Below are 24,422 nucleotides of genomic sequence, written 5' to 3' on the forward strand. Positions count from 1 at the left end.
TTTTGATTTATGTTCTCAAGTGATTTGCCTTGTGCATGGGCGGCTGTGCCATCCGCATACATGTTCATTGTTGAATATTTTGATACTAAAGGCAAATCATTCACATATAAACATTAGCGGCCCGAGTATTGAGCCCTGGGGGACACCGACTGTGAGGGGTTAGGGATCACTTCGAGAGTTTTGGCAATTAGCCGTTTGAAAACGGTCATTGATGTAACTTCTGAAATATGCCATGGTGTTTTTTTAACAGCAATACAACCTGAATTTGGAAAGCAACATGTTGTGATCAACAAGGTCAAAGGCCTTTCTAAAATCTAAAAATAGAACCCCTGCTAAGTATCCCTTATCTATCGAATCATACCACATATTTGTTATTTTTGTCAAAGCAGTCTAACGGGAATGATGAGCTCTAAAACCAGATTGGCATTCTAAGATAGATCATGACTGCAGAAAAAGTTTTTAAAATGTTGATGAATATGTTTTTCTAGACAATCAGATATAATTGGTAGTACTGATATTAGTCTTGAGTTACAAATTACTTCTTTCTTCCCCTTTTTAAAAAGAGGACTTGCTTTAACATTTTTCCAAAGACTGGGAAAGGTATTTGTTTTGATACTAAATTTTATCAGTTTACAAATAACAGGTGCAGTGGGCTGATCGGGTATGCCGTATCTTTTTCACTCTACATTCCAACTGTGTGACAATGATTGGAAGATTTGGTCTAGGTTTCATCCTCTGTCCAACTCATCCCATTATATGTCCTATCGATCTATCCAACAGTCCTATCAGAACTGTGACGAATTCGTCCCAAATGTCCTATCGTAAAACTTATCATTCTGTCCATTATATAGCCAGAGTAAATTCGTCCCAAAAATATTCTACCCTAGGTCTCATCTTCTACTTAAGCATAACTATTTTAGCAGTAATATAATTTTGGCGGTTTTCACGTCGAAATTATGATACATTAATTGATTTTTTCGAAGTGCATTGCATTGTGAACGTACCAGTTAATCCCTGCGTTACCTTAGAAAAACAACAAATTGTACATTTTTGGATTATTTTGTTGAGAAATATTTTAATATTTTGTGACTGCTTTACAACTATACATTGCAACTTTCACAAAAAAAAAGCCAGACCCCCCCCCCCCCCCCCAAAAAAAAGATATATATTTTCTAATTTGTTTAGATAGTATTATTATGTTACTGTTAACAGTTTTACTATCGCCTAATGGTTTCTTTTCTAATATATTTGTAATATTCTTAGATGTACTCCAATCATTAAACCATTTCTGAAGTTAACTATGGATCTTTGTACAGGTACAGCCACTTCAAAAATATAGGATAGGCCTAGGGCACCCTGAAACCCGGAACACCTGTCGCAAGTTCCCCTATCACCAAAATCAGAAATATTAGGTGTATCCGTCAGTTCACAACCACAGTTGTATACAGATATGGACGATACTGGCGCATTCGTTTGTGATTTCTCGCTTAGCCTACAGTGCTCTTTGGTGTATCTGATACACTAATACGCCACCTACAAAGGGCCCAGAACACTGTAGCACGCGCCGTTGCCCGTACTCAAAAGAGGTAATATGTCACACTAGTACTTTATTCATTGTATCAGCTACAAGTGCAATACAGGTCAGACACAGAAATACATTGGATAATGCTTACAGTTTATTCGGGGGACGTGGTGGCCGAGTGGTTAAGGTGTCCCGACACTTTATCACTAGCCCTCCACCTCTGGGTTGCGAGTTCGAAACCTACGTGGGACAGTTGCCAGGTACTGACCGTAGGCCGGTGGTTTTTCTCCGGGTACTAGGGCTTTCGTCTACCTCCAAAACCTGGCACGTCCTTATATGACCCTGGCTGTTAATGTGACGTTCAACAAAAGACAAAAACAAACAGTTTCTTTGGCAATGTATCAGTCGCTTTGTGGGAAAAGCTTTACCATCTGACTACCAGGGAGTCAGTCGAAGTTGGCGAACACCCTAACCAAATTCTGAAGAACCTGCTTACGCCCGCTTTTGGACTCTCATTCAGACTTCCAGTTTATCATCCTCTGTTTACTCGCATATTCTGTACATTGTGTAACATGAATTATTAAAATACCGTGGGCTGTATGTAAAGTGCATTAGAGTGTGCATTTTATATACTGCGTTATATAAATATCGTCTGATCTTTGTGATATATTTTAATTACGGCTAATTACATTTAAATGTACCCTTGGCAAAAAAATAGCATGAATTATGAGACAAAAACCTACAGAAAACATGTAGCTATTTCAAAAAGCCAAGTAAGCTTTGATATGCTTTATAATTATAGAAATCAGTATAGATTTTCTGAAAAAAAAAAAAAATTACGAATCACTTACAATTGTATTTTCATTTTTTGTTTGTTTAAGTAGTATGCGTCCTTAAGTTCCTTTGACAATTTTTGACAAATACATCTCTAACGCTTTGTAACGTCAACCCGACTCAGTGTTTGAAGGACAGCGGGATTATGTAACGTTTCTATGGATGCAATCTATTTCTGGAACGGAACAGATTAATATGATGTTGTTTACGCATAACTGATAAAAATAAGTAAAACCGAAGTACGGTAATTTTCGTATTTGGACAAAAGCAATTCAACCGGAATAAATTGGAGTAAATTGTACATTATTTGGTGTGCTAGAGTATTGAATTCCAGGATGTTAGCAGGTTTTGTTATGTCAGGAAATCCTAGGTATTCATATCAGCGTTATAAATACATTAACATGGTTAACATGTATCGTTACCACTTGGGACCACGTTTAGTGATCGTTTCAGTAACACGACAGACACAGGTCCTTCGCATTATCGACGAGTCCTAGAAGGACGAAATAGCCGTAAGATGCAGTTTAATTCACATGTTGCTCTACAATATCCAACTCTCAATTTCTATTGAAAGGTATTGATATCTTGTGTGTCCTTTGTACAAATTTTTGAGATATCAGATGTAAGACACTGCTGGCAGACTTTTGTCCCCGAGATTTGCCGTAACCTTTATGTCATACTATATATTTTATATAAATAGTGACACTTCAGAATTCTACTGGACATTCTTTTTGAAATTCATTGTCAAAAATAATGAAATGTATTGAGTTATGTTATTATACATCGAGATTTTCACATTTTACTCCCCCTATTTCGGTCGCCACTTAGGTATCAAGGCTTAAGCCCCGTGATATCTCTGACGAATCCGAGAAGAACGGAACAGCTGTTTCTACTGTATCTTACTCTCCATCTGTATATCCTTCTAGTTACAATAATTTAATGGAGGAATGCATAATTTGCATCCATATCAAAATTCAATGTATTAATACGTTGAGTTTGTTGCATTTGTATCCTTAAGTTCATAGTAATGACGTCGTTGTAAGTTTCCTCTTGCTTCAAATGTGCGTTTTGTTGTTCACGTGGACACATCAGGTTGTTCAGAGTAATGTTTATGAAGGTATATTGACTAGTTGCAACTTGCGGTCGACTCCTTGAGAATGTTTATCGATTCTCGAGTTAGAGTTAAGATGTAGGGTATTTTACCAGTTCATTATCGAATGCCGTCACGACCATAAAGCCGAATACCTGGACTCTTATGCTGGTGTTGAATCTTTTGAATTTTTTGTCATCTGAGTTTTTGGTGTTTCCCCTAGTTTCTCTGATTGTGCATGTCCGCAATATATTGAATTTTGCCGTCATTCTCCGTTTTTTTTAAAACATGTACCACACCCGACCTACCATCTAGATAGGCATGGTACTATAGCGATTGCCCTTATCTGGATGTTTTCTATCGATTTGCGGTTGGGGACTTTACCGTAGCTGGGAATATTTCTTGATTAATGCGTGTAATGGTTTAAATATGAGACCCAAGTTGCGATTTACTGTGGCCGCATATAATTGAATGTGATCAATACATTTTAAGTCTACCATTATTCCTAGATCTCTTTCTTTATCTACCTTGTCGAATAGAGTTGTGGTTATTTTGTTTTATTTCAAAGGTGGTGTCATTTAGCCCTGTCCTACATGATTTTGTCGACATTTACTTTCATTTATCTATTCTTAAGCGGTTACCGAGCTTCTTGCAAAGTAGTTGACTTGTTTTGATGGTGGATGATAATGAGTTTTGTTATTGGAGTACTGTTCCATTAATTACTTCTTCCTGTTTTTGTTCCTTGACAACGTCAATAATCCATCCTTAGCAGATCTCCATGTATACCGTTCATTTCAACTTTTTGTAGTTTTCTTTTGTGTGGTATTTTATTTTTTTTAAAAAGTCCAGAAATATGACGTCAATCAGTTGCCATCCAATCCTCTATAGCTCCGAGAAGCTGTGTAGTGTAGTAATATACCCTCCTTTAACCATATCAAATGGGTATACATGTAACCAGATTTTGTTATTGAAATGATAGACCTTTTTCGTCGCTAACTATTCTTGGTAATTTCCCAATGACCGAGGTCAAACTGATTTGTCGATAGCTCTCCACTTCGTTTCTGATGCCATTTTAATGATTGGCGTTACATTAGCCATTTTTTTCATTTTGTTGAAAGCTTTTGTTCCTTGATAGATTTGTTAAATATAGCATTCTCAGTCTTGCAGTCTCAGATTTGAAACCGGTAGTTCCCCTGGACCATTACGAAGACGACGGCTTGTTGATGACTTCCGCCTATATCTGTTGATGCCACTTGACCATTGTCCATTTCTTATTGTACTCCATTATTTCGGCCATAATGCCCTAATAGTTTGAGGTCAGTCTTGATTGTCTCTGCCATGCACTTTTGATGAATGCTGACACTGTTCCGTAGGGCTTGTTTGGTAAAGTTGTCGTTCGTTTTGAATGGAATGTATTTTGTCCAGCACTTCTCTTAATTGCATGGGGTACTGGTTCCCCAAGTATGCGTTTCCTCTTTAAGGCTTTTGATTTCCCTTTGCTCTCTGATATAGTTTGTTCTTTTTTCTGTCTGATGAAGTTTCGTCTGTACCCCAGTTGGTAACCTCAGTATAACAGTTTTGATTAGAGGGAAGATAAATGTCGTCACTTGGTCCGCGACTGGGCCCATAGACAAGATCTTCAATCATATTCTCCTTATTCGTCAAACTCAGGTCTAGGACCGAAGGTGTATTGCCTTTTCTTACTTGGTTCCTTTACGTCTTGTTGTAGAAACAGAATATTCATAAGCTTTCCCCGATGCGATAATGTGCATCAAGTTCGTACTTTTCAATATCTAGCTTGTTGGCTAGACACGTGATCCGATCAAGGTCGGCCACTTTGTTTGGCGTGTGATCGTTAAGGTCCGCTCCGACATGTTGAACATAATGATGTTAGCTTCTTTGTTTTGGGTTGGTCGAATTCTTTTTCAAGTAGGACGTTGAAATCACCATTGATGTCAGTTATGACGCTTTTCTTCATTCTGAGGTCGACCCCCAGCGGAGGATTGAAAAAACATGTAGTCGATACAATGAGTTATTGCACATTATTGAACTCAGTACTTTATATACATACTGTAGTTCAATCATTTATGAAATAGTCATCCGTATTTCCAATTAAAAGATATATCAAAGAATATGCTACTCAACATGTGATTAAATATTTGTTTTCCTTTTTGTAGACATACCATGCAGTACATCAAACGACCTTCGAACCAGGAACTGCTAGCCCATGACGGGGTTCCAATGCAGCGGCAAACCTCAGAGGCCAGAGAGGAGGACACCTACGTAAAGAAACCTTTTCGTGTGAAATCACCAGCAACTTCACCTCCAATACTCGATCCACCTGATTTAAATTCTGAATCTTCTTTTCCAACAATGGAATATAATGACGTCAAAGTGGACATAAACACTTCTCCATACCATTCGAGTCAAAATATTCACCCTGGGTATGAAGAGCCAAAGTATGTCCATTTTCAAAGAAAACCTGACGATCCTGGAAATCTAGGAAACTTGGACTTAGGGGGTGTAATAAAACAATTGGTACCAGAAAATAAGGAAAAGAATTCGGATTCTGGAACTGTTATCAACATTGGACACATAACAATTCACAACAACCCAGCTGATCCCACGTATTACGACAGCTTGCAACGGCGTCCTCCTGAACCATGTCTTCCTAACCATTACGACTACCCTGGGCCGCAAAGAGGTGAATACCCTTTCTAAACACAGAACCTAGAGAATTTGTTACAATTTTGAAAATGAGTAATTGTCTTTGCGGACTAATGTAAAGACTTGGGGTATAACGAGACTTGTAATTATTCTACGGGTTGCAAGTTTATGGCAAAAAAAAAAAAAAAAAAAGAAGATTACATCTTAAATCTGAATTTCACCAGTATGGTAGTTTTTTATTGTAGCAAAACATACACTAATAATAATTTTCTATTAAACATTATATGTGTATCTTTTAAAGGTTATCATGGCAATCAAGGAACTGCAACAACACCGGAGGAAGAGATCTACATTAGACTACCGGACAAAACAGCAGTGGAACATTCTCAGTCATCTGTGAATCACGACCATCATAAGATTGACCCCTACAGAGAGACAAAAAACTTCTTGCCGAATTCAAGATCACCGTCTTGTAGAACACAGGTATGTAATTAGTATTCAGCAAATGTTTCATAAAACTCAATACCAAAAATGATATAAAAGATTCTTGTATTAAGTCTAAATTATTTCATTTCATCATAATCTGAATAAAGGAATGTCTTTATCGAAATCGTCCCTTCTTTTATGGTCTAGACCCACACGTTTACTGTCATTCCTTATGTTAGTCTCTCTCTGTCCTTTCTATAATTCTAATTCAAATAGTATTTTTCTGGAAATTTAAATGGTAAGCATAAAGAACAGTAGCTGGAATGCATCATCTTTTCTTAGAATATGAAACAAATATTGCCTGACTTCCGGGGTGATTGGACTCAAGATCGAAACAGCAATAGGTGTTGTGACAATCATTGACTCAATTGACGACAAAATTGAATTCGGATTATTTGAATTTTTGAAATGACAGCTCACACTTTACGAAGTGTATATCAAAAAAGAAAACAATCATACATGGTCAGTTTGTATGAAGTGTTTGTTCCACCCGCATCCAGGTACAAATAACGAAAAATATCCAAGAAGAGACAAATTATCAAATGAACTTAAGAAACATAAATATTGTCGATCTCTATCAATTTATTATTCCCGTTATATTTAGCCGGCCCTCAGCGGATGGAAGACTATCGAAATCTCCCTACGTCCGTGGTCCCTCGTCCAGCCGTTCATAAATAATCCGTGTTATCACCATTTCTTGAGAAGTACGGGGGATATTTTTCAAACTTTACAGATAGGTTTCCTTGTTCCCTTGTGCAAAATGACTAACAGTTGGCTATGTTGGATTTAGACATTTGAAGTTTATTATCGTCTATATCTTAAAATGATATTTCTTCACTTTACATGTAGATTTGGGACCAAGTTGTTCCCATTTAACATTGAGACTAATTGGGCAAACAAAACGGCCGATAGGCAGCCGTTTTTGTGCCTTTGATTTTGACAGTTAAAATCTATTGAATTCCAGAAAGTTCTTGTTAGATCTTTATAAGACTTATTATCGAGGCTCGTCATGTTATAAAATAATTAATAGGAAGAGGGAAAAGAAAGGCAAAAGTCTAAAAAAAAAAATGTCATTCTTTCAAAAGATCAATAAGGATCATTCGATGGTGGGCGCCGGGATCCCTCTGGGATCTCTTGTTTCTGTCGAACATGTTTACTAAAAGGTAAAAGCTACCTATACTTCACGGATTATCTAGATGTAATTTTAATACTAAAATGAATTGGCCATCTTCCAATAAACATGTTAATGTCGTTCTAGGACACACAGACGGAACAAACTGAAGCAGAAAACAGCATATCACAAGGTATGTGGGTGTAGATAATAGTATCTAGTTTATACATTACGTCCTCAGTTAAAACCTGTTTGTTCACTGAGATATTTGAGATATGAAATAAAAATCACAAAAAAGGGTTCGAGTGAAGACGTCTCGTCATAACTACGCAGTTATTTTAACATGCACAAAATGTACATATTTATGTAGGGTTTATACAAGCAACATTATGACATTTTGTTACGTATATTAATATGATTATTTTGAACTTTTGTAGAAACAATAAACATTCATAGTACTTGAAATTCATGTACTTTGTTATATGAATGCAAGTTTACTTAACCTGCATACAGTTTTACGTGATGTATTTTACTTACATAGCAAGGCTATCGTGATCTATAACGTCAGATGACGGGCAAACAGAAGAGATGTAGCTTGATGATGATGTGCAAGTGTTCTGGTCGCCGCTGCAATCTTAATAGAAACATTCCTTTATGTTCGGCGTTTTGATGCACGTTGGTGTGTTTGTGGTCATTCGTTTGAGAACATGGCATTATTCAAAGGTTTTCATTGCGCCTCTACCGTCCAAGACGATTGTACTTTGCCATAACGAAGAACTTGAATTATCTATCTATCGGAAGGTTTCTATGTAACTTTATTTATTTCACAACAATTGCGAAACAAGTAATATCAGTCGCGCGAGGGGTATTACTGTGGGAGGAGTACCTAGAGAAAACACATGTGGTAAGGCAGGTGATCCCATACTTTTCACGTCCGATCGCAGATTCGAACTAATGTCGCCTAGGAGAAAAGCGAGAAAAAGAGTGTGTTATTATTATGTTTCCCTCCCGAATAGTCACATAAGAGTCCCACCCTCTAAATGAGTACCGTACTCTCCAACTAATAAGTAACATGCAAGGCATACAATGCCAAGTTTCATACCTGCATTACATCCAAATAAGAGACATAACAGCAACCCCTCCTGAATAATAGAATATCACCACTGTTAATGAGAAGCACATCGCTTTCCCTGCTGAATAGGCATTTTGTTATCCTTTCAAACTGGATACCTTGCTCCCCTCCTCTTTAATAACATATCAGTCTACCAACCGAAAGGGTAACATGTCCGCCCCCTTCCGAATAAATAAAGAAAAGACCAGTCCCCTTCCTATGAAGGGGAAGGCCAACCCCACCCCCGCCCTTTCCTAATAAAGAACACGTCTTTCACCTTCCTTGTAAAACATGCCATTCCCCTTACTATGAAGGGAAAGGCCAGCTCCCCTTTCCTAAATTGTAAAAACATACTAGTCCACGTCCCTGCTTAGTGAAAGGCCCGTCCTCCTTCTTAATAAAGAACATGACCACCCCTTCCTTATAAAGAACGTGTTCGCCTCTTTCCCAATAAAGAGCATGCCCGTCCCCTTCTACTAATAAAGAACATACTCCATGTATATAACAGTTCGGAACTATCTATGTCCATGTATCCCATTGTTCTCCTAATACATGTATAACTACAATAGAAGTTTCCCTTATTAGTTCTTTTCGTATATTTGCTTATCAATTGCTACTTTTCCATCAGATGTATTCTTGTTGGTAGCAAACGGTAGAACGAATCATTTTGATCATACCATGATATACTTTTTTCAGTCATGGAAGACGGTCCTGCTCAGATAACAATCCAACATCGAAATTCTGGTGGAGTAAGTTTTTCGTGTATACAAAGTTCTTATTACATTGTCTAGCCGGGGCGAGGCGGGTAATAGTTAGTCACCATGGCAACATTTCTAGTTTTGTTCATTTCATGTTAGTACTACTGTTACATCTGAATGTCGTTGTTCTTGAAACAACACGGAAGTAAAAAAAAAAAACAGAAGAAGAAAAATAGTTGAAGCTCAAATGTTTACTTATTAGAGTTCCGATTGACTCGTCGTGAAACCTAACTTTTGTTAACAATTCGCAAACATTAGATAAGTCCTCATACAAATGCTAGATATCAAGTAATTTGGCTTCACCTTCTTTTCTAGCCACCGAACGCGTTTGATGTTCAGCTGACCTTGAAGGATTCAAAACAGCGCTGGATTGGTGAGTTAAAGCCCTCCCCAACTTTAGAATCGAACCCAGTGCCACTGTCTTCGTTAGACTTGTCAGAGAACACATATGACAGCCACACCAAATCACCTGACAGACATTATCCTAAATTATCACAAGTAATGGGCCCGGTAAGAACTTCGCTGCCGACAGAACGATCGCTAGAAACTGTCAATACAGACTTGGAAATGACTGATCTTAATGATGATGGAATGACGACTCTATCTGATGAACACACCGTTTTGAAGTTGCCCAAATCATCAGAAGGTGAAGCTCGCGGATATATCAGACAACCAGCGCCACCAGTGGAAAACCCAGTCTACATGCAGGGATCTGTTTGCAGAGCGCCACGTATGAATGGCAAGGAAGGTAAGTGTTTGCTTATATCATCTATCATTCATTGTGTCAGTAGTATGGGATTATTTTTCCGTGAGTTCTAAACATAGTCACCATTTCAATCACCGGTCACCATTGTTGTGGCTTTATTTAACAGTTTCATTCATACATGTTGCTACCATAGCGATATTCCGGCGGTTTTGTATAATTTTTCCTTTTGGCCTTCCTTCGATTAGTGTCTGTCATGTGTCCATTTTTTTCAATGGCGGCCGATTCACGAGAGGAGATGTTTTTTACAATGTAATGTGGTGTTTTGTGCGCATGCATTATCATTTTACCGTGATGTCGCTTTAATTGAAAAGCATTTGTTCCTTTTCGTTTAAGAATGACAACTGGATAGGCGCAATGCATGACAATAAGACATTATCTGGTTATTGTTATGAAGCTAGTAATACATTAGTTTTTGCATGATTTGTCTCTCGGGACTTACTGAACCGTCGCTTTGCTATGGTGCAATAAATTCCTTGTTATTCGTCGAAATATGTGCAATAAGCTATACTTACTTTACGAGTTTCTATGGCTGTCAGCAAAGTGAACACACATTAAGGCTGAACAAGGAAACGTTGTTCAACCATTGAATTTGAGGTTAAATGTGCATATTTCTAGAAAATGCCCTATACTCTACATTTTAACTATTTGTCTTGAAAACATCCTATGATCAGATATCTTAAAAGTATGAAATAGAAGCACCGCTGTTATTGATTGAAATGCCTCTTTTTATCCCATGTTGTTGTAATATTATCCTCAGCAGCCATTTGCATTTCAAGTTCAAAGCAAAACAACTGTTGTTACGTACATAAAGTCAAATAATATCAAACAAATACTCCTATTGTGAGCTATACAGAATTGCGAGCATCACACAACGATTACGTTTCAGGTTTGAGTATGTATGTTAGTTAATTATATTTGTTCGCTGCATTTTGGTACATGACTTGTTTTGTGCTTTGTCGATATTTATTTTATTTTACAATTCAACATTATTCTCCTAAATAGATAACCCTCAATGTTTTGACTTGTCTTTTGTTAGTTTAAGATACAACCAGGAACACACTGGACAAAAACACCACATTCTGAAATTAGTGAATCACTACTTATGTTAGGTCAAGGTCGCTGTTACTGAAAATAGAACAAAATATACACTGAAAAATTGAAAAAAGACCAAACTTTCTCATGTTGCTAAACCAGAATGGTCTCTTTGTTTTAATTGGTACTCAAATGGGAGATACATTTTTAAGCACGCAGTGTGACCCTTGTTGACCTATCATCACTCCAGTTGTTAATGCATTGGCAATGTGCGTAAATCTTTTAGAATGTGATTGTTTTAATCATTAAAATTCCGTCTGTCTGAAATAGGAAGCAGTATCAGAACGGTATGTAATTTTATGCCACAATAAAACATTAACTAAGGTTATTACATATAGCGTTATAATCATATATATGCACATTTTTATCACCAGCTATTTAATATATCATTTATTTATGTATACACTGTACTTTTTAATTCTCTTCTCATATTTGTTCTCAAGTTGAATGTAATTAACAAAACACACTAATATATGTTTGCAGTACAACTGTTGTATTCTAAATCTGCTTCAGAGTAATCAAGTTCAGAAGTACCTCCGTTTTGGGGTTTCTTCATAATATTTGAGTTCTCTAATGTCGATTGAACTTGACTCTATCCTATGCTTCCTTGAAGCCGTGCTTGGGTAGTCATCATTCAAGGTTAAAGGATCAAAGGTCACAATTGTCTTCTTATATCAAAGAAATGTATAACATAATTCTGTTGCTTTTTGTGTATTTGATGTAGGAAATACATATCGATATAATACTCTGGTTAAGCTTAGGTTCAGACCATTTAATGTGTCATTATTCTAGCTCACTGCTGATTTACTCAATTTATTTTCATCTATATTTGTGGAAAATATTTCCATTTCTGTTTGTATATCTAACCTTAAACGTGAATTCAACAGAGCATCTTTCTATATCGAGACATTTTCCTACAATAGACACTATATATTACTGCTAACTTAACCCCGCAGCTCATCATCAAGTCATGATATATTCCAAACAACGACCGTAGGAGGTCATGCATTCTGGTTCACTTGGCTTAAATATCATGACCTGCACAGTACCAATGAAATTTACATTCAAGGTTCATATAAAAGATTGCGATGCATAACGGTATTGCTAGAAAGACAACTCGAACCGATTGTATTTACTTTGCTCTCGTGGAGAGACACAGTGGCTGGATGACACTGTCGGCTCATCTCATCATACATATCGATTGATATCCTATGGAAAGTATACCAGATAGATATAAAACATTCAGATATTGCACCTCTGTAACTACTATTGCGCATGCTCCATAAGTGTAACCTAACCTAATAACACGTGTTTAAGTAACACCAGCCTCAGTAATGATAACGACACATTACTACCATACTTGCATATACCAGGAAATAAATCATACAAACTATTTAAAATTAATGATTTAATTCGCTATATATTTGAAAACCCTAACGCCAGTTTGATTAAAATAGTATTGTTAATAATTGGTTTGCAGAAGTTGTTAATACAAAACCTATTAAAAAATTACCGCGTTGAAAATTATGCAAGTGGAAACTTCTTGATTTTATCAAAATGTTGAAGGTCGGTATGTTTTTATTTCTCTTTCTTCTGTTTTCACAGAACGAGTATCAAGGAAGCCTGAATTTGAATAAAGGTAAGTCGACTAATGTATCCTTATTTAGATGATGATGATGATGATTATGTTGCATTCGATCACTTAAATGGATACAGAAAATGTTGCTGTGCATTATGGCTAGGTATTGACTGTATAATGTTACCTCTGTAGGATGGTCAATGTCAACACCAGACATGAGACACGTTGTCCCGACACCGACAAGATCCTCGTGGGGGAGTCCCATTCACCAGTGTGAAGTGGATGGTTTCTTCTCTGTGCACGACGAAAGGGCGATAGAGGAAGCTAAGGCGATGTTAGAAAACAGTGGGGAGGTAAGTTACTGCATGGTAGTTAATACATCATTCCGGAGATTTGTTTAGTTTTTTTGTTTTTTGTCTGTTTTGTTTTATTCAGTAAAGTTGGAAAATAAACAAGTCAAGACTACATGTGGGCTTGCATATTTAGGGAATTCAAATAAAAACGTTTTACTGTGAAAACATTATTTTCATTCCATCTTCCAGGATGGAAACTGGCTGGTGACGTCAGCGGTGAGACAGCCAATGCAGTCTTACTATCTACATTTCCGACTCTTGGGCAAGACCAATTCATTTCCTATAAACAGGGTAAAAGGAAAGAGGATCGCCATCGATACGTCGAGTAGCACGGTAGGCACACGATACTACCGCTATGGTAGTTTTATAGAAAGTAGTCTAGTAAAATAGTACGATACAATATACATGTATTACAGATTGAGCTTAATGGAGAATGACAATATGCAATACGAAGATAAAGAGTACTTCGCACAAATTACCGGTGGTCTATATATAGCCTTAGAAATTATTCCATTCGGCCCATTCATGACAAAGAATGAATATAAACTTGTTTTAATCATTTCTGACATGACATGAAATAGTTTTGCTGCAGATATCCATCACTGCAGGTCAAAGACTATTCTTGTTCTCCCTTGACGCTGCTGTCATCGTTGCAACATTTGAACCCTCTAGTATTTCTTTTCTGACAAATCTCTTACGTCTCCCATGACCCTGTTGCTGTCATTGAAACATTTGAACCCTCTAGTATTTCTTTCGGACAATTCTCTTTCGTTCTCCTATATCCCTGTTCCTTGAACCATATAGTATTTCTTCTCTGACTACTCTCTCTTTCCTTTCCACAGTGCCTCCATACGACCTTAACTAAATAACACTTATATCATTTTTGAAGGTTACGCACTAGTCCATTTCATATTAGTGAAATACTTTCAATGGCGAACCATTAGTCTCATACTGCTTACTTATACCGGTATTTGCTTTTTTAGACTTAGTTCCAATATAAAATCAATAAAAACTCAAATGAAAAGTGTGATTGAAATAATAATTTATCCGGCTTCAAAAATTGTCATTTATATTCCAGTCATTTTCGTGTCTTTGTAAGCTGATCAAGCATTACACGCAAAAGAAGAACCTGCCTGGCCTAGACAAGAAGTTGGGAAATGCTTTCATAATGTCTACAACGTCCAGCACTCGCCTCTAAAAATTGTCCAACAAGACAATGTGTGAGAATACGTAAATATGTTTCTTATTAATGAAACTCTTCTTCGTCTGGATGGTAGAAACGGAATACAGAGATGAGTCGATTTGTCGACAAATTGACTTATCTGGCTTCCTTCCAAACAAACCAAAGAACATACAAAACAACGTTTCGAATTTCCCGTAACCATTACCTACGGAACCAATCAGATTATGGGATTTTCTTCATAAATAACCTATAAATACGAGACAATTTGTGTGCCAGTGCCCCATGGGATCGATCGGAGCTGATGTCATGACGTTGCGTCTGTCGTCCATCCGTCCTTCTGTAAAAAAAAAATTATATTTCCATCTTCTTAAAATTGCTGAACCCCCGAAAGAAAGTTTGCTTGAACCTTTCACGACCATAGATGCACCCAAAACTGTGAATTAGAAGGTTCAAAGGGAATTTGAGGGGCAGTACCAAAGAGTTACATATTGAGACCCAGACTTACTGGAAACTAGTTCGCTGCAGTAAGTTCTTAAAGTGTTTAATCAAAATTATTCAAATGGAGAGAGTGATATTTCGAGGTAGAAATTGTCAGTTTACAAGTGAAAATCTAATCATTGGGATGATAACCCCGAGATGACAGCTTGATATTGTGATAATTTAAGAACTGGCTCACCATAACACTGACATATTCAGGTGAGCAATGCAGGCCCTCTGAGTCTCTTCGTTAATCATTGGACCTATAAATATTTCAGATCTATTGTTTCATGATGAAAAATGCTTAACTTGCAATTTTCTAAAAATGTTACTGAGCCCATATTAGTGTCAGTATAAATTTTAAATGGATTTTCAGCACAAATTGCAAAGTTTCGGCCTGATCTGTTCTTTAAAACAATTGTTTCTAACGACTTTTAAACTTTTGTCAGCATCATTCTTTTCCCTTTTGAAAGTCTAGATAAGAAAACTTGGTGGCAGTATCCCCGGCCAATAGAAAATTAGAAAACCTGCTTTACCGCATCAAGTAAGCCGGAACTGAAGTTTCACTGGATGAAAAGGATGGAATGAATTCATATTTATGTACGCAGTTCACTCAAAATTTCTGCTGGGAGCTTATCTAGGCTTATTTCTTGTCAGTTGTATAATATATACTACATGGCCAATATGTGTTACTGGGTGTTCATTTGTTTCTATAACAGGCCAGTCATTAAATGATAAGGCTATCAAAGAGACAGTCATAAATGTCATAAATGTAAGATAGTAATAATGAGATAATATTGAACAAACAGAATTATTCACATTAGATACAGGAACAGATAAACATACAAATGTAGATATCAGAGGTCAGATAGACAGTTGATAAAGCTTCAGAAATCATTGGAGAATAAAACATTTACTTCGCTTGTTATTTTATTAGTATAAGTATGATTATTAAGTATGATGTACTGTATTAGGTATGTCAAATTTCCCCGGTTGCTTAATACATATATATCACTGTTATATAAGTCTCATTATTGTGAATCTATATGTTTGCTTTCATAAGATATTTGTTATGCTAAGTATTACGAGAAAATGAAATCTCTTTTTCCCAAAATGTGATATATCTTTTAAAGAGGTAATGTTGGTAATAAACTTAAAGTTATGCTTTTGGCTTATCGTGTATTAAAGCTTATTGTTAACTCTAATCACCCCCCCCCCCCCCCCCCCCTTCCCACCAAGTATGATAATCATAGATCAGTTTCCATGTTTTGAAAGTTCTAAGCTATCGATCCCATGAACCAGACTTATTCAATATTTTGCCACTTAATTGTTAATAAATCATAGATTTGCCAGTATCCATATTTTCATTCGTCTATAAAATACTTTATCATAATTCCATTGTGTTGTCTATAAAATACTTTATTATAATTCCATTGTGTTGTCTATAAAATACTTTATCATAATTCCATTGTGTTGTCTATAAAATACTTTATCATAATTCCATTGTGTTGTCTATAAAATACTTTATCATAATTCCATTGTGTTGTCTATAAAATACTTTATCATAATTCCATTGTGTTGTCTATAAAATACTTTATTATTCCGTTCCTTTTTATATTTGTTGTGTTTCTTAACAGTACGAGTTCTTCTTTCAAAATTCTTAAAATGTTGATTGATGTCAATCATATGTCCATGTCGATGATAAGTTTTGTATATTGTACTTTAAATGTAAACATTATATTGAGTTCTTTACACTTTTTTGCCTATTTTTGTACCCAATAATTATATGTTGCAACTTTTTAACTGTTATTTCATATCCATGGAATACAGGTTCCATTTTTGCCCGAACTCGATGAAGTAGTGTAGATTATCTGTTATACTACAAACATTCCATATATCGTTTTCTTGAATTTCCATTTACAATTTGCCATTTTTATGCGATTATGATAAAAAAAAGTTTCCATCGGAAGATTTTTTGTTTAACTGCTAACTGTTTGTGTATAAAATCTGTATGATCATTGCAGGTTTGTATATATGTTATGATAAATGTTTGTCTTTTCACAATTGTCTGCAATGAGCTTGATCAAAATCACTAATTCGTATAAATTTTATTGGTCAGATGTTTAACTGCAATGAGTTTTTAATTCCTTTCATCATACATTTGTATCTGCTCGGTCGTTTTCACTGTGATATTAAACTGATATGTGTGATAACATTGTTCATTTCCATTCGGAAGGCATGTCCTTTTACAGTAGTATTACTTCACTAATCCAGTATGTATTCATTTCTGTAGCTCACTGATGTAGACACCATACGCTGAAGTTGTGTACCTAGCTGTGCTTTGGTTTGGGTTCCGTCTATTTTTTTTTTATTTCCAAAAGGCTGGTGTATTCAGCACTCATGAAATTGTGCGCCTGGACTTATTTTTTAGTTTGTATATAATTTGTATAATTTGAATTTTTATCGCAGCTATGTCCCCTTTACGATGTTTGGTGACTGGGGAGCCATTCTGGCGATAGCTCTAGTTCGAAACATTTTGTTTTGCCCTGTATGCTGTTCAGCCCCTTAGCAGTCCGTGAACATATCTTAAAAAAGCTTAATTGCTTATTTCATGTAACGAAGACAACATATAATTTTAACACACTTTATTTTATACTATTCACAGCCGCTATTTGCATTTCAAGTTTTAAACAAAATCACTGTGAATGCTTTTAAATTTGAGAAGGATTCATGCGGTAGTTCTTAAGATACTAAATAGTATGTTTTTTTTAATGATTAATAGAGACATAGTTCGTCAAACAAATGTATCTTTTGCATTTTATAGGCACTTATAAGAATAACGACATGGTTGTTTTTGTGCAAAATGTTATCCACATGAGCTCCTGTACAGGTTCTCCTGAAACATGCATTTATTTGTTATCTCTATTTAAGTACTGGATGGATCTTTCTCAAATTTCATATGTATGTTCCCCTTGGTCCCCAGCTGTGCCTTCCTGGACTCATGAGAGAAACAAAATGACTGACAGGCGGACAATAAAAAATTGATATAACTATTAAGTATCTTAAGAACTACTGGATGAATATTTCTCAAATTTAAATCATTATAAAACAAATGGTCATATTTCTACCAGTATTTCATTTATTACTATAAGCTTGTCCTGCCTCCTTATCCAAGAAATTACGCATGATATCAAATTTGATGTATGATACCTTATTTTCTGAACAAGATATTTATTCTGACACATAATGCAAGATAAAGATATCTTATAATTATTTTATATGGTATCTTAAATTTTTGTACATTATTTACGTTAGGGTAATAACGGTTGTAAATCATTATGTATATAATTAGTATCAAGTTATTTACCTAAAGGCAAGTGTTTGTTTTGTATTGTTTTTTTTTTATGTTTTTTTACTATAATGTAACACAATATCTGTTTTCATCAGAAGTTGAAAAATGTACACATCATGGCAAGTGATATTTGACCTTAAAGACAAATATGTTTTCCATTAGGCTTTGTTTGTTTGTTTTTTATATACTTTGGCCTACTATTGATATTTGCTCATTTTTACTAGCTTTGCTCGTCATGTTTACAGCTATAAAGTAGGCTATATAAAACATTTCATCATTTATAAGAGCAGTTTAATGCTGAACTATGGAATTGATTTTGTGAACAAATATGTATGTTTCCCCTTCTCCATTATTTATAATTAGGCAGTTCGCGCTGAATTGACTTGTGTTCTGAAAATGAAGGCTGTAATTATCCGATTATAGTACATCGCTTAAGCTTCGTCCTTTTATCTGTTCAAAACTCATGCTTTAGATACGAAAGGAACTTTTAGAAGAACCAGTTATAATATATTGTAGCATTCGATGACATTTACCACAATGACCAAATGAGCATTGACCATCATCTCTAGGTGATAAAGGTGCAATGCAGCTTTCATTGGCATATCTTAAATAGTCAGTGCAAGAAATTATTGGGGAAAATGCGTTTATTTCATATTTGATAAGGTCAAGGTCGTAACGATCCTATGGCAGAGCACTGCACTTCGTCAGTGGGTGACTCAGGTACAGAACAACTGACCTTGCTAACCTTTAAAGGTTTGAAGTTGTTGGTGGAAAATTATAATTTACTAAAAGATACCTAACGACAGAACAATGGAAATCTACTGTAAGTAATAGAAGTATACTGTAAGTTTTGTCAAAATATCTTCAACATTTTGAAAGTTATGACCCAGACAAGAAATTACTTAAGAATCAGAACCAGAGTTAATGAAAATAATACAATATCTCCAAAAATCATTTGTAGGTGGGACTTAAATATAACATTGAGCTTTCCTTTAGTTTCATCCACATATTTATACACAGTAGAGACGTACAAGAAAAACTTCGTGCCGACATACCAGTAATGAACTGGAGAGGTGTGACATTTAACTGAAGTGAAATGGAATTACAGCGTGACCCTTGGCTACTTCAGCTAGCTAAAGGTCTCCGGCTAATTTTTGGTTACACGGCGCCTGTCATAAGTGTCTCGCCGTGTTATCCTCTAACATTGTTGGAGTAGGCCCTTGGCCATATTCAAATTGGGAGGTTATTTTCGTTACCATGTTACAAAGGCAGATGACACTCGGAAAGGATACATTGAATATGCTGAGATGTGAGGAATGGGGTATTAAGTAATGATACTAATAACAGTCTTACAAAGAGCTTAGCAAGATCGTGCGATATTGTTAATATGGCAGCTTGTGCGTATTCTTTAAAGGTCAAACTTATTCTTTAGCCTTAAAACACTCAAGTTCTAAGTGAGAAGTGCAGTAAGACAAATATGTTTGTTTTCTCGAAGATACAAATGGCGATTTTAAATTACATGTATGGCATACTGTAATTTCATTAACAAAACTGGTTTTAAACGTCATGTCCGTTATCTCTTGAACAGTGATCTCACGTCTGACTTTTGAAAATGTTTTATAAGCTCTTCAACAAAAAATAAATGCTTTTAATTATTGTGGCTTAGTGTATTTAATTCAAACCAGTTTAAATTGTATCAATTCATCCATTTGTTTTAAACTTTAAATTGCAAATGTAGATTCTGGGGTAACGGTTTTCACAATTTTGATAAAACACCTAAAAAATCTTTCCAACAATGGAAAGCATTTGCTATCAATATTTACCTTTAAATCCCCTATTGGGCTCCATCTTTCAAACCCCAAAGTCCATTTATACCGGATTGGGCCCCCTTTCAACCAATAATACTCCAGACCAAATTTCATCAATATCAATTCAGTTGTTCAGAACTAGTGATGATTTGAACCATTTACCTACTTTTCCACGATTGGGCCCTGCACCTCCGGCTCCTGGGGAGCAACACCTTCCATTTATAAATTGGATCTCCTTTGTTCAATAATGCTCCAGACCAAACTTCATCAAATTCCATTTACTCTTAGCGATTCAAATGACTTACCTTCATGTCCCCTGTTGAACCTCTCTCCTCCGGCCCCAGGGGAGCTACACTTTCTGTTTATACAAGATAGGTTCTCTTTTACCAATTAATGTTTCAGACCAAATTTTATCCAAAACCAGTCGTTTGGGATAAGTAGGAATTTAAAGGATTCACCTCTATTTCTCCTATTGGGTCCCACACCTCTGGTGCTAAGGGAGGCAAACCATCTGTTTATACAATACTGCATCTCCTTTGCCTAATAATGTTCCAGACAAAAATTTATCAAAATCCAATCGGTTATTAAAGACTAGTAGTGATTTAAGGGAACTGTTGACGGACATTGGACAGACACTGAACCCAACAAAGACAAACAGACAGACAACATGATTCCATTTTAACCTCACTGGCTAATGTTATCGCACAGGTTATAACTATCAAAACACATATTAAGTGACTAAAGGGGGAGAAATTTGAGAAATATACTCTCAATACTTTCAAAGACATAGTGATACTCAGAACTGTTTATAGACCAAGACTGCAGGTGATTTGAACAGGTGGTTTCCATTCCCTCTAGGACAAAAGTGGTTTATAACAAAACAAATACTTGTGTTGTTGTATATCAATTTTATTGTGACTAAAACTATGTTTACATGATAATATCAATTCATGTTTAATTCAAGTTAAAATGACGGGATTACTGAGAGATGATTGTACAATAAAGCTGCCTCATCAGTTAAGATGGCTGTGTATCTTACCTCTATCACAGAAATCTATTTGTACATGACTTAGCTATATATATTGCAATTTCTTCATTACATTGTTCAAATAACTGCAAAACTACAGACTCGGGCTCATTACAGGACAATGAGATCCTATTTACCTCAACAGTATTTGATTATCACACTTGTACTATGCATTGTTATTAGGATGGCTTTGTTATTGGAGTCAATAATTTCATTAAAGAAAAAAGAAAAATTTCTATATAGTTTGGGAAAGTCTCAAAATCTGAGGAACCAAATTTTCAATCACTAATCAAACGAGACAATATCTACACAAACAGAAAATTCTAAAAAAAATTAATGTGGATGTTAAGATAAAATTGCTGTATAATTAAAAACTATATTTATTGTTGCAACATGAATGTCCCCATTCCCTGCTTTATTCTACCCCCACAAATGCAATGAATCCAGAATTATGAAAAAAAAAAAAAAAAAAAACATTGGGAAAAAATATTATGACCACCACTTACAGTTTCCACCAGTATAAGTATCTTTTAAAGTACAGGATACCCATCAATAATCTGATAGGGAAGAAAGAGCTTCACAAACTGAATCTTAAGCCCAACAGCTTACTCGATGCCAACGGACAGAGAGCAAGGAGATAGCAACTGGTTCCTACCAAATTGCAAAACATAAAAAGTTTATTCAAAAGGATTTATGAAAATCACAGTAATAGCTAAAGATTTGTTTCCATACACCATACATTATTTAATTCAACATTTTTTATGAGGACTTATATTTATTAGTTAAATCTTAAGTCAGAAGGCATGAAATCAGCATTGCAACACTGCTATTATTCAACATTATGCCTTCAGCCTTCAAAAAACATGCTAAAAAACTTAGATCTGTATTTGAAGTCCCGAACATCAGATAATGTTGCTGGTCTGTTAAAATCAATGCCTAAGCATATGAGACCTCAAAGTGAAATCCCAGAAATTAGCATTGTAGAATTGATTTCTTTTAACTATGCCCCAAAATCTTACCAAAAAAATGTAACCCATAATGCAGCAGTGGACGGATAGACTGAAAATATGTCTACCACAGATTAGCATTCTAATGATGATGACACTCATGTCGCAATAAACATTAAACGAGACAACACACCTATCACAATCATCTGTGAATTACACAACAAAGTCAAATAAATACATCAACATATACAATTTTTCTTTTATCTACAAATGAAATATATTAGTAAAAAATCAACATGAATAATATATTATATTCATTACATAAGGTGTATGTTGAAGGCTAGCCATCAGATATCTGAACTAAATCGGTGTATATACATAACATCTCTAGAACAACAAACTCATGTTGTAGCCACGGATATCAATTATCCTGTATTTAACCAATCAAGTGCAATGTTTGCTTACAAAAACAAAAGGGATGTGCTTAATGAAAACATTTTCATGGGGAGGTTTTCAAATGAAATTTAGATTTAAAGAAATCATTTTTAGACTCCAGATTAAACCTGGAAGAGAGCTTTGTTTCAAATACTGAAGATTCTGTTGGCTGAACAGTAAGGCTGAAATCCAAGAAAGAATTACATGGACAACATGACTAAAATTCTCAAAAAAGGGAAGTAACTGTTTAGAAAAGCTGAATAAGAAAACTACTGAGGAACATATCATCAGAGAGATAGCTCACCAATATTAATGAATTGACCTGAAATAAGTCAAAAGGGGCTGTGATAAGCTCAGTCAGGTACATGTAGACCATTAGTCTATGTTACCTCAGGTGAAAATGTGAGGTGCGTGGCTCAATGATGTTCAGTGACCATGAAGGTTTACATTTCTTGTGAAGCTGTCGTGTATGTGTCCTTTGGGATTACACTTTACCCCGATTACTCTGGATGGTATGTGACAGGCCATCCATATGAAGCTTGATGGCGAGAGGCTATGGTTTGTATATCAGCTTAAACTGTCAAGGATTCACGAGATATTGAGTACACAATATTTTTTTATTTTAAAAGTGATTAAAGGTTTATTTGGTGACATATTTTAAAAGGTATACCAATACACCTAAATATTTTCAAGGGAGGTAACTCCAAAACTAATAACCAGTATGGTCAGCATAAGGTATCATAATTATTCTGCTAAACATATTTACCAAAAAAATGAGGAACTGAGTTTTCAATATAAAGGTAATATTTAATACAATTTAGAAAAGAACCCCTATTTTGTAAATCAAGTTTCCAAAACCTCTTTAAAAAGACATTCATTAAACATTCGATAAACGAAACTAACTGATTCAATTTACACTGTATGTACAAATCAGTAGTAAGCAAGTAATTCAAAATGTTATGCTATAATTGCTTACACATTACAGTCTGAATATGTACATTTATCATGTATGTCAAAAGAATGAAGCATAATGAAATTTTCGTTTTAGAGGGTAAACATTTCTTCATCAAAAAACATTTAATTTCACAAATTTAAATGTTTTTGAAGCAATGCTTATTATTCTTCCAGTAAATCTTTTCAACCAATTTCTCTATCTGAATTAAATCTATTAATCAAGGTATGGATTCCTAAAATGCTGTTATTAAGAATGTCACTGCAAACTGTTGAAGGTTTATCACAGCTGACTAGTCATTATACGATTATACGAGGAAATGATGACATCATCAGGACCTCATGAATACTGGGAAACCATAGACGACCGGGGCAGAGCCAATCAGGTATGGTAACTGACACACATCCCTTGCGGCCGGCAGTATATCAAGTAAGGAACAAGGCTTCTCTGCAGCCAGCCAAGTGGACAACAGACTCTCCAGAAACCGGTCAATGTCACGGTCCGTCACATCCCACAGGTTTGATACAATGCATGGGCTGCAATAAAAACAATAAAATAGGTGTTATTCAGGAAAACCATGGCTGCACAATAATGTTACAAAATGGCCACCGTGCCTAGCATGTCAGATTTTTTTGACTATGCCAAAAATAATGAGTCTTTATCAGATTCCTTTCTTAAACACTAATTTCTGGCTCAATGGTACCAATGAAACTGGTAACAAAGTCCAAAACATTTCCGTAGAGTTTCATTGAAATTGGTTTTACTAATTTAGGAGTTTTCTTGACTTTTCTACAGACAGGCAAAAACCCTGCAGACAGACAAGCAGAATGCTCCACACAAAATTTGTGAAAATTCTGTCACATTATAAAACA

At 35.5% G+C, this 24,422-nt stretch overlaps 2 protein-coding genes across 2 annotated transcripts in view; one reads left to right on the plus strand and one right to left on the minus strand.

The window, feature by feature from the left end:
* The first annotated feature begins 5,624 nt into the window (after nt 1-5,624).
* Nucleotides 5,625-20,036, plus strand: LOC117322164. The gene is made up of 10 exons (XM_033876934.1): nt 5,625-6,150; nt 6,415-6,596; nt 7,858-7,903; nt 9,518-9,570; nt 9,895-10,327; nt 11,708-11,724; nt 13,043-13,076; nt 13,209-13,369; nt 13,559-13,702; nt 14,448-20,036. The coding sequence occupies exons 1-10, from the start codon at nt 5,631-5,633 to the stop codon at nt 14,565-14,567; spliced, it is 1,710 nt and encodes a 569-aa protein (XP_033732825.1). The 5' UTR covers nt 5,625-5,630; the 3' UTR covers nt 14,568-20,036.
* The window catches only part of LOC117343195, a 41,295-nt gene continuing 35,309 nt past the window's right edge, over nt 18,437-24,422 (minus strand). Inside the window, exon 27 of the mRNA XM_033905534.1 lies at nt 18,437-24,086. Coding sequence (XP_033761425.1) covers nt 23,882-24,086 — 205 coding nt within the window. The 3' untranslated portion in view covers nt 18,437-23,881. The remainder of the gene's footprint in view (nt 24,087-24,422) is intronic.

This window comes from Pecten maximus, chromosome 2 (assembly GCF_902652985.1).
Source record: "Pecten maximus chromosome 2, xPecMax1.1, whole genome shotgun sequence".
Taxonomy (NCBI): domain Eukaryota; kingdom Metazoa; phylum Mollusca; class Bivalvia; order Pectinida; family Pectinidae; genus Pecten; species Pecten maximus.

What these genes read in the sequence shown, in the direction of transcription:
- LOC117322164 (XM_033876934.1), top strand. Translation starts at nt 5,631, where the DNA reads ATGCAGTACATCAAACGACCTTCGAACCAGGAACTGCTAGCCCATGAC. An exon ending in CACCGTCTTGTAGAACACAG is followed by an intron (nt 6,597 to 7,857) that starts GTATGTAATTAG and finishes ATGTCGTTCTAG; the next exon opens with GACACACAGACGGAACAAAC. An exon ending in AAGCCTGAATTTGAATAAAG is followed by an intron (nt 13,077 to 13,208) that starts GTAAGTCGACTA and finishes TTACCTCTGTAG; the next exon opens with GATGGTCAATGTCAACACCA.